The sequence below is a fragment of the Papaver somniferum genome, chromosome 3 (genome assembly GCF_003573695.1).
Source record: "Papaver somniferum cultivar HN1 chromosome 3, ASM357369v1, whole genome shotgun sequence".
NCBI lineage: Eukaryota > Viridiplantae > Streptophyta > Magnoliopsida > Ranunculales > Papaveraceae > Papaver > Papaver somniferum.
In genome coordinates, this window is record NC_039360.1 from 66,413,709 (window position 1) to 66,424,879 (window position 11,171).

General features: G+C 38.6%; 1 protein-coding gene and 1 pseudogene across 1 annotated transcript; both read left to right on the forward strand.

Annotated features, from left to right (window-relative positions):
- Positions 1–4,764: 4,764 nt before the first annotated feature.
- Positions 4,765–6,300, forward strand: LOC113356372 (annotated as a pseudogene).
- Positions 6,301–8,755: 2,455 nt separating this feature from the next.
- LOC113359534 (protein trichome birefringence-like 42) lies at positions 8,756–10,310 on the forward strand. The gene is made up of 5 exons (XM_026603148.1): positions 8,756–9,033; positions 9,132–9,303; positions 9,463–9,641; positions 9,732–9,893; positions 10,007–10,310. The coding sequence occupies exons 1-5, from the start codon at positions 8,756–8,758 to the stop codon at positions 10,308–10,310; spliced, it is 1,095 nt and encodes a 364-aa protein (XP_026458933.1).
- The last annotated feature ends 861 nt before the right edge of the window (positions 10,311–11,171 follow it).

The following is an 11,171-nucleotide window of genomic DNA, read 5'->3' on the forward strand; positions in this document are numbered from 1 at the left end:
AATCCCGGTTATCACTTCCGATCAGGAAAAGAAAAAGAAATCACAAGTTGTAATTACAATCGATTTTCTTATCCAAAAATAAAATAAAAAACACAATTAATCTAGCCATTACAGTGAACTATGAAACCCCTTTTTGATCTTACAACCTTCAAATTAAACCCCCTGATGTAATAGACCCTAACAACATCTTCGTACTCTCGGAAAACATTAGATTTCTTACTAAATCAGTTTCCATAATTTCATCACTGTTTCTACTGATATGATACTTGATTTATGGCTTTAGGATCTCTAGATCTATATGGGATTATACTTGGTGCAGAGGAGAAAAAAGAAAGAAAGAAAGTAATCAATAAAAAAGAAAAAGAACATGTGATTCTGCTGTAAGAATAAAAAGAAAAAAAGAGAAAGAGAGGCGAGTCTGTGAAGCAGAGAAGAAATCCGCCGTAACTATAAGAAGAAGAAGATAAGGAGAGAGCCGTGAAACAAAGAAGAAGAAAAAAGAGAGGACAAGATGAGTGCTCTCTTAGTTTAGGGTTTAGATTAGGTTATATATATGTGATGAAATAGAGGCTATGATTAAAAACAAAGTATAAAATCAATGGTTGGTAGTATAGCCGGTTTATCGGTTCGGCTCAGTCAGTTTTCAAGCTGAAACCGTGGACCGAGCTGAAGATCTAACGGTTATGATTCCTCAAACTGTGACCAATCGTTGGATGGACGGTTCGGCTCAGTTTCGGTCCGGTTCTATCGGTTTCGGCTCGGTTTGGCGGTTCGGCTCGATTCCTGTGCAGCCCTACAGGCACCCCTAAGTCATTTTCTATGTAATGCGTACCAGCATTAGCATGGCTGATACTATTTGAGTGATCGATAATAAGTGTTTTTGCCTTAAATGAAACAATACCGTCCTCAGTTAATGCAATCGTGTAAACCACGACTGGAAATGCGAATTAAATGATATTCGTTGATGCATGTATTTTTCCCTTTGTTCTCGTTTTCTGTTTCCGCAAGCACACACAAGCATACTTCAATTATCGTCTTTTTTCTTCTTTCTTTAAACCAGAATTAATGCTAGTCAATTCCCATCTTCTCCACTTTTCAGAGTCTTTCTCGTCATTTCCCATTTATAAACTAAATTTCAGGGTAATATAATGGAATCTAAATCTTGTTTTATATGGTGATTTAACTTCTTATCTTCCCGTTAAATCACGGTATCTCATGTAATAGTTTATTAACATAATAATAATAATTCTAATTAAGTAATTGCACGTCGAATAACATTAATCCCCATCCATCTCTGTAAACCTCACCTTCACAAAGTTTGTATACATATTATCTTTGTCAATTGGTAGAACTTGTCTTCTGTGGGGTTTATTACCTTTTTGTAAAAATCCATTTATAAAGGAAGTTGCAGTAATGGCAGGAATAAACAAGAAAATTTCTGCAGCATCAGCTAGAGGTCACACAAGAAAAAGTAAGCAGAACATTGAACTCAAACTTCCAATGGATGGGTCTTTCATCTTTTTGAGTTTTTTCTTCTTAAGTGGATTGTAATTTGGCGCCTGAACCATTCGTAACCATTTATATCCTCATCATAGAACAATCAAGGTTCCATTCTGAGTAGGGGACTTAATGTAGATGGTGAAATTTGGATAAGGGGTAAACTTGTCATTTCAAGATCATAGACAAAATTTGGCTCTCACAGGAGAGATTAAGCCCTTGGCCCCCAAGGAACCTTTAGCCACGATTTCTCGTATACGTCCCCGCGAGACACTACTGGTCGTGATGCCGTGATTCCTAGCACACATCCCCGCGAGATACTGCTGGTCACGTAGGTTCTGTAGAGCGTAAAACGTCCCCGACATACTTATGAACAAGAACAACCACAATTTCAGCATGTCTTCGCGAGATGCAGCTGATTGTGATGCTATGATTCCTAGTATACATCCTCGACAAGATACTGCTGGTCATGTAGGTTTTTAAGATGCGTAAAAACTCCCCCGACGGACTTATGACCCAGAGCGGAGATATGCATGTCTTCTGTAAGCAAGACTCACCCTATTTGAGATAAAGGACCGATTCTTGATACATCATCGCGAGATACACTGGTCATGTATTCTCTAGGCTCTGACTCGACTTATTGAGGTTTCCGAATAATTCATAGGACATCCCTGCAAGATACACTGGTTATTCTGCCTCTGGGCCCTTTCGACAGACTTATAGAACATCCTCTCGAGATACACTGGTCTTGTTGGCCCCATCATACGGACACACAGTTGATTCCTAGCACATCTCTGCAATATACGCTGGTCAAAGACAAGTAAGACAAAGTCTCGCAAAGACATTAATCGGGCGTACAAAGCCTTTTCTCTCTCTTCAGGACGAGTCCCAGATGACCACAGAGAGATTCAGATTCGTTAAGAATATCCTTGTAGAGATTTTGATCCGTCCTTAAAATTTCGGAGAGATTTACACCTCTTTGCAAAATCTCGGAGAGATTCAAATCTCTCTTACAAATCTCGGAGAGATTCACATCTCTTCTCGAAATCCCAGAGAGATTCACATCTCTCCACAAACTCTCAGAGAGATTCAAATCTCTCGAAAAATCTCAGACTAGGCTGAATATTCCCCCTGATAGGCACGAGCCTCATGTAGAAATCGAGTCTCCTTTTCAGACTCTCCACACGAATTATGAGGCATCTCATGCCTTTTCACGTGACTCATCCTAGTCATTCTTATAGATCAGAGAATATCTCTCTATCTTGGCCAACTCGGCTAAAGAGGATATTTTTATGTCTCTACATATCATCACAAAGGCTGACTTAGATTCACACAAATGGGGGGATGACAATTAGGGTTTTGGTCTGGCAGTTTACGACATGTGTGAGAAATACCCGGCTTATTTCTCACCGCATAAGAGAGTAAAGGCGGTGGAATAATGAGATAAACTCAACCTAGTTTATCTCTATCTATTCCTGAAGAGACGGGAGAATTGCTCCGCACGGCAAGGAAAGCAATCCTTATCTTCACCGACCTGAGATTAGAGAATTCAGCTATAAATAGGTCCTCTATTTCTCCAAGCTATGATTAACTTTCTCATAAACTCTCAGAGCAATTCTTCTTCAAACCCTTGAATTCCCTGATCTCTCTTCATCTGCTTCCCTCCCTAAGATCAATCCTAAGCCTCTTCCCTGTGACTGAAGCAACCTTTGAACGGCCACTGTGCGCGGTTTAGGTGAAGACTGTTTGTGCTCAACCTCCCATAACTCACTTTCAGAAACCCTAGAATCCCACTTTTAGCCTCTCACCGATTTTAGGTAACTACAGTGAGAAAATAAATTATACAAACAGATGAGAGATAGAGAGAAAACAACGACTTATAACAACTTCCGCTTTATAGACCTATACTCTTAAGGCACATGGACCAATTACAAAAAATAACCCAGCTACCTCAGAGTGTAACAAAAATGTAATATGCTACTTTTTGATTTTTGATTGATAAAGAATTTGATATTAAACTCCGCTTGTGTAGTTTTTTTGCAGTAAGCCAAGGTAAAAGAGGAACATCCATGATGGGCTTGGCGAGGCAACGGTAAACCTCAACCATTTCCCTATGGAAATAGGATCGCGATAGGGAGGGCTAGAGCAATATAAAGATAGGTGATTGTTCAAGAAGTTCTCGTGTATCTTTCTTTGGTTGAAACCATCCAATTCCTTAGAAAAGAGCGGGACCAGTACCAAGATGGATTACTGTTTGGGAAGTCTTTGTATTTCCTTTTTAACCTACCTCAATTTGTATGGACTAAAAGCTTTAGAAAATGAAGAAGAAGAAAATTTGGTATTTATAACAATTTCGAACTAAGATCATTTGTATCACCATCCAATAATTTTATCATTATACTAAAATGACATCAGCTTATTTGGAAACATACGGAAAATCCGTTTTAGATATCTGGTGTTATTAACATCGATGATCTTGGTTTTTAAAGTGTTACAAAGTAGGAATACCCAATATTTATTCCAACCTTGCTAGAATGTTAGTGGGTTGAAAGCAAGTTGGGGTTGCTCTACTTGGAGGCTTAAATCTTGAAATTGAAATTCAATATTTTTAGTTGTACCTGCTTGCATAATGTCATGCGTCCAATGAGTTTGGCTTGCATCCCTTTATATTTTTTCCATACATCCCCATGACACCTGGAAACAGCGGTAAGACGGTTAAACCACATGAATGGAAATGCAAATAAAATGATTCACGTTGATGCATGTATTTTGCCCTTTGGTCTCATTTTATGTTGTCGCAATCACAGACCAGCAGACTTCAATTCTCGTCTTTTATGCTTTTCTTTTCTTAGACCAGAATTAATTATAGTCAATTCCTATCTTTTCCACTTTGCAGAGTCTGTCTCGTCGTTTCTCAAGTTAAACAGGTATCTAATGGAGAATCTAAATCTTGTTTTATATGGTGATTTTAACTTCTTGACTTCCCATCAAATCACGGTATCTAATGTAAAAGTATGTTATTAAATTATTAATATAATAATATTAATTCTCATAAACTAGTTGGACGTGAAGTCAAATTAATTCCCATCCATCTCATAAGTCTATAAACCTCACCTTCACCATTCCCATCCATCCCTCTAAGTCTATATACCTCACCTTCACCAAGTTTGTCTATTATCTTTGGCAATTGGTAGCAATCGTTTTCTGTGGGGTTCATTACCATTTTGCTGAATCCATAAATAAGGGAAGCTTTTTTGGTTGCAGCAATGGTAGGAATAAATAAGAAAGTTTCTGCAGCATCAGCTAGAGCTCACACAAGAAAAAGGAAGCAGAACAGTGGACTCCAACTTCCAATGGGTGGGTCTTTCATCTCTTTGAGATTTTTCTTCTTAAACGGTTTCTTGCAATGTAGATCGAATCAGAAGTAATTCTTGACAAAGTGTATGCTCTGCTCTAGCTATTAATTTTTCTGTGAAATACGACTTGAACTGAATTTTTTGTACTGATCTGTAATGTTCAGGGATGTGTAAGACGATATCACTAGTCGGGTTGATGGTGTTTGTTGCATTTGCTTATCAAGCAATTCAACCTCCAGCACCAAAGATTTGTGGATCTCCAGATGGTCCGCCGATTACGGCACCTAGAGTCAAACTCAGTGATGGGAGACATTTAGCCTACAAAGAACATGGAGTTCCAAAAGATGAAGCCAAATACAAGATTGTTTACATTCATGGATTTGATTCCTTCAGACTCAATCCAATGCCCCTATCTCAAGTACTTTTCTGTTTTGTTTTGTTTTGTTTTTTTTTGTTGTCTTTTCAGTTCAGCTCTTTGTTTGGTTGATTTTTCTAGTTCGATTTGTTTGGTTGACTAAGGGTGTGAGTAATAACAGGAATTGGCTGAAGAATTGGGGATATATATGGTGTCTTTTGATAGAGCTGGCTATGGAGAAAGTGATCCGAATCCAAAACGTACAGATAAGAGTACTGCTTTAGATGTGGAAGAGCTTGCTGACCAGTTGGGTCTAGATACTGGTGGCCTGGGTTTCAGGAGCAGGAGCAGCACTGATTGCTCCAGCAGTGAATTACTGGTGGCCTGGGTTTCCTGCCAAGTTAGCTAAAGAAGGCTATGCATTGCAACGTGTACAAGACCAGTGGACTCTTCGAGTGTCTCACTATGCCCCGTTCCTCACCTATTGGTGGAATACTCAGAAGTGGTTTCCTGGTTCAAGTGTTGTATCTCGCGTCATTGATATATTTTCCAAGCAGGATATAGAGCTTATTCCCAGGCTTTTAGCGGGAGGCAGGGTATGTACTTCCCATGAAACCTTCCAATCATGTCAGAATCTAATGCATAGAATGTGTGTTCTTACATTTTGATTACTTGTTTCCTCAGACACAAATAACGCAGCAAGGTGAATCCGTGTCACTTTTCAGCGACATGAACGTTGCTTTCGGAGGTTATACGTTTGATCCCATGGATCTTGAGAACCCCTTTAGTAACAATGAAGGTACAGTCCACCTATGGCATGGAGATGAAGATTTACTTGTACAAGTTTGTCTGCAACGCTATATTGTAGAAAAGCTCCCATGGATCCAGTACCACGAATTAGCAGGTGCAGGACACTTGTTCCCCTACGCTGATGGTATGAATGATATTGGACGTGTACATACGATGTGCCACAGTAGTGGTACACTAACCAGGCGCAGGTCACAACAGTCATAACAATGTGCAAGTCTTCAGCAAAGTCCGAGTCCTGTGCAGTCATTGTTGTTGTATCTAGTTATAACTTACCTGTATTCTCGTCATAAGTTGTTTAGATTAGGATTGATTCTTTCTGCTATTCTCTGTATTTGTACTCATATAAATACCCAATGAAAAGAGACAGTCGACACCATTGTGTGACTATTCCACATAGAAATCTAAGAAGGCGGAGTAAATTTATCAAAAGAAATGTAATTTGTAAGAGGATAAAGTGAATTAGATGTACCTTTGTTAACGGAGCAAATGTAATCTTTCAAGTGAGAAGGGCGATGATGCCATAGTTAGAGAGCATACTGCTCTACAAGATAATGATACTTTCACTATGACTACTCTTTCCCCCGGAAAAACTGCCATTGGCTGAAAATGGGTATTCAAGATTAAATATAAGCCGAATGGTGAAATTGAACGTCATAAGGCACGTCTGGTTGCCAAAGGATACACACAACAGGAAGGTATTGATTATCATGATACTTTTGCTCCTGTTGCTAAATTAGTTACTGTCCGTGTTTCATTGTCTATTGCTGCCATTTTCAATTTGCCTCTCCATCAACTGGATGTCAACAATACTTTTTTACAAGGCGATCTTAATGAAGATATCTACATGAAACTTCCTCCCGGATTTCAGAAAAAGGGAGATACTCGTGTTTATAAACTCAATAAATCTCTATATGGTCTTAAGCAAGCATCTCGTCAATGGTTTGCTAAATTTTCTAATGCCTTACTTGAGGAAGGTTTTATACAGTCTCGTGCTGATTATTCACTTTTCTTTTTTCACTCAGGAGCAGTTTCTATTTATGTTTTGGTTTATGTCGACGATATTATTATTACAGGTAATAATGACTTGACTATTCAAGAACTAAAACATAAACTGGAAGCCAAATTCTCGTTCAAAAATCTTGGGCGTTTGCAATATTTTCTGGGCATTGAAGTTTCTCGTTCTCCAAAAGGTATTTTTCTTGGACAACGTAAATATATTCTAGACATTGTTCAGGATTCTGGTCTTTTAGGAGCTAAAACTGCTGCTTCTCATATGGAACAAAACCTTAAATTACTACCAACCTCAGGAGATGCTCTACTTGATCCAAGTATTTATCGACGATTAATTGGCCGAATACTATATCTCCAGGTAACTCGCCCTGATATCACTTATTCTGTGAATTATTTAAGTCAATTTATGCAACAACCTTGCTCTGGTCACTTGGATGTTGCTCATCGTGTGATTCGTTATCTCAAAGGAACCGTTAGTCATGGAATTTTTCTCTCTGCAACTAGCTCACTTTCTCTCGCTGGTTACACTGGTTCGGATTGGGCAGGTTGTCCAACCACTCGTCGTTCCACGACAGGATATTTCACAATGTTGGGAGATAGTCCTATCTCTTGGAAATCCAAGAAACAACCAACTATTTCCCTATCTTCTGCTGAGGCAGAATATCGAGCTCTAGCCAGGGTAACTTCTGAGTTACAATGGTTACATTATTTATTCACTGATCTTCGTGTTAATATTCCGAAGCCCATTCCAGTCTATTGTGACAATCAGGCTGCTATTCACATCTCTGAAAATCCGGTTTTTCACGAACGGACTAAACATATCGAAATCGATTGTTATTTTGTTCGCGAAAAACTATTATCTGGTCTTATAAAGCCAACTCACATTCCCTCTGCAGCTCAATTGGCTGATCTCTTCACCAAACCACTTGGCGTGGATCACTTCAACCGTCTTGTCAGCAAGTTGAGCGTTCAGCCTCATAATCCTCCCGCTCCAACTTGAGGGGGGGTATTGGACGTGTACATACGATGTGCCACAGCAGTGGTACACCAACCAGGCAGGTCACAACAGTCATAACAATGTGCAAGTCTTCAGCAAAGTCCGAGTCATGTGCAGTCATTGTTGTTGTATCTAGTTATAACTTATCTGTATTCTCGTCATAAGTTGTTTAGATTAGGATTGATTCTTTCTGCTATTCTCTGTATTTGTACTCATATAAATACCCAATGAAAAGATACAGTCGACACCATTGTGTGACTATTCCACATAGAAATCTAGAAATCTAAGAAATGATGCCATCGTAAAGTCGCTCGTACTGGGAGAGAAGAAGTAGGACTAGATGAACTCTTCTACTTGTTAATATTTGGTTGAAACTGCAGGATCAGTCTTCTGAACTACTTCTCCTTTGTATGTAACAATTAAACTTGTTTTCAAGTTGGAGTTATGAATCTTATGATATGATTTGCCCGGACAACAACTGAATTAGTACCCACATTTGACATCCGTCAAACTCGATATGACTTTGTATGGAAAACATTCAACAGGTCAAACGTTAATCCCATAAAAGAGGTAAAATAAAATAAAAATAGAGCAAGATACCCGTAACAATAGAAACTGTTTGGTTCACAGTAAATTTCTAACAACCTCCATAGCCAAAATCGAATTCCTTATAAAGATGGAACTTGGAAAAGATGTTCCTAACAAATTCTTTTTCCGCTTGTTTCAAAAATGGGTTTATCCTTGAGAAGCTGCCATAATGCATTTCTTCTAATCAGTTTGTTTATACTTATCAATTCTTCATTACTTGATCACGTACATGATAGAATTATCAAGGTAGGCACCTGCGATTATTCTCAAGGAAGTTGGGTTGTTGATCCATCATATCCTCTTTATGATTCATCTAAATGTCCATTCATCTCTGAAGGATTCGATTGTGTAGATAATGGTCGACTTAACAAAGATTACCTGAAGTACAAATGGATCCCTACTGGATGTCCTGCACCTAAGTATATATATAACCTCTCTATCTATTCTTTTCTTTTTTGTGTATGTTTTCACGTCACATATAAATAGTTCAATAATGCTGGAGTTTTGAATGATACAGGTTTGATGGCCAAGATTTAGTCAAGAGAGTTAAGGGTAAGAAGATCATGTTTGTTGGTGACTCGGTCAGTCAAAACCAGTGGCAGTCTTTTAGTTGTCTGATTCATGCAGCTATCCCGAATGCAAAATATGCCATTAACTATGGAGAAAAGTATTCGTCCGTCAATTTTACGGTTAGTAGATAGAGACCCTTCTCTGAAAACATCCTATACCACATTTGTTAATTAGCTTTACTCGTACTCTGTCTGAGACAAGTCTGAATCTCTGGTGGCTAGCTCAAACCTATGATGCATGATTATATCTCCTCTCCTCTTCTTTTTGAATTTGATCAGGATCCTGAATATGACATATCTTCAGTTTTTAATCAAAAACCATTCTTTGTCGAGTTTGAGGAAAAACCTGAACGGGTTCTAAAGATCGACACCATTAGCACTAGTGATGTATGGAAAGAAATAGATATTCTGGTCTTCAACAGTTGGCATTGGTGGCATCACACTGGAAAATTACAACAGTAAGAAATCTCCATGGAAATATTTCATTCGTTATCATCAGAGGTTAGATTGAGATTTCTTACCAGTTTTTCTTGTGGTTTTGTTTGAAGTTGGGATAAAATCCAGGAAGGAGCCCAGACATACAAAGATATTGGTGATCGTATGGAAGATTTTAAAAAAGGATTAACTACATGGTCAACATGGGTTGACAAAAATATTGACCCCAAGAAGACTCAAGTTTTCTATCAAGGAATTTCTCTTGCTCATCTCAAGTGAGTTTGCCGCGATTTAACTGAGAGCTGAATTTAATCTTACATTTTCCTTTAGATTTTTTATAAGATGGAAGGCTATATCTAATTGCGACTATTTCTTTTCTCTTTTGCAGTGGAGACGAGTGGGGTTTTCCAAAAACGACTTGCGCAGACCACACAACGCCAATTACTGGTAGCAAATTTCCTGGAGCTCCGGAACCTGGAGTGCCTGTACTCAAGGAATTATTAAGTAAGATGTCGACTCCTGTTACTTTATTGGACGTGACAACCATGTCGCAGCTAAGAATAGATGCTCATCCATCAAAATACGCGAATAAAGCTGGAACGGCTCACGATTGCGGCCATTGGTGTGTGGGTGGTGTATCAGATACTTGGAATACTCTTCTTTATGCGTCACTTGCTCCGGCAGCGAAATAAAATTTCATAGTAACCATAAGAATGCACTTACATATGCTTCTTTTTGGTTTTTTTCTTCTTCTTTTGTTTTTACTTATTTTTCTTCAACCTCGGATGAGTATTGCGAATTCCTTTATAGGAATGCAAACGCCTGTAAGAGTTGTTATGATAGTTGAATTTGGGAGAGCTCATTGTAATTAGCAGCACGAATATGTTCCATTTTCACGATGAACCGAACATTAGTTAATTTGTTTTACCTATCTTGTATTCGAATTATAAAAGAAACCTGGAAATCTTCCTCTGAAGAAGAAGCTTCTACTAGTCTACTGCGGAACTTAAAATCTCTGGGACTGAACTTATTAGATTGAACAAGAATATATTTGGTTTTCCTTTTAAAAGGATTAATAGGCTTTTAAAAGAAATAGAAACATTGAAAGCTGACTATCAATAGAAAAACTGAAGGAAAATTATAAGAATTAGAGAAAATTTATGACACTCAGGAAGTGTTGATGGTGGTTTTTAGTTTAGGGTTAAAATCGTAAAACCATACATCTGACATGACGTCACTATGACCACTAGCGCATTTATTGAATCAATCAGCATGCCTACGTAAGAATTATCAGGGTACCTTTTTTTTATACATGTGTCATGTTCCACGGCAAAACCCTTAATATTGACCGACATCATCTTCGTACATACCAAACCCTAATTCTCACGCCACCGTGCCAATGGCAAACCATACCAGCCACGTCTCCGCGCCAAGGCATGCCAACCATGCCATCCGCACCACCGTGCCAATGGCAAACCATGCCAGCCACGTCTCTGCGCCAAGGCATGCCAACCATGCCATCCGCACCACCGTGCCAATGGAAACCATGTCAG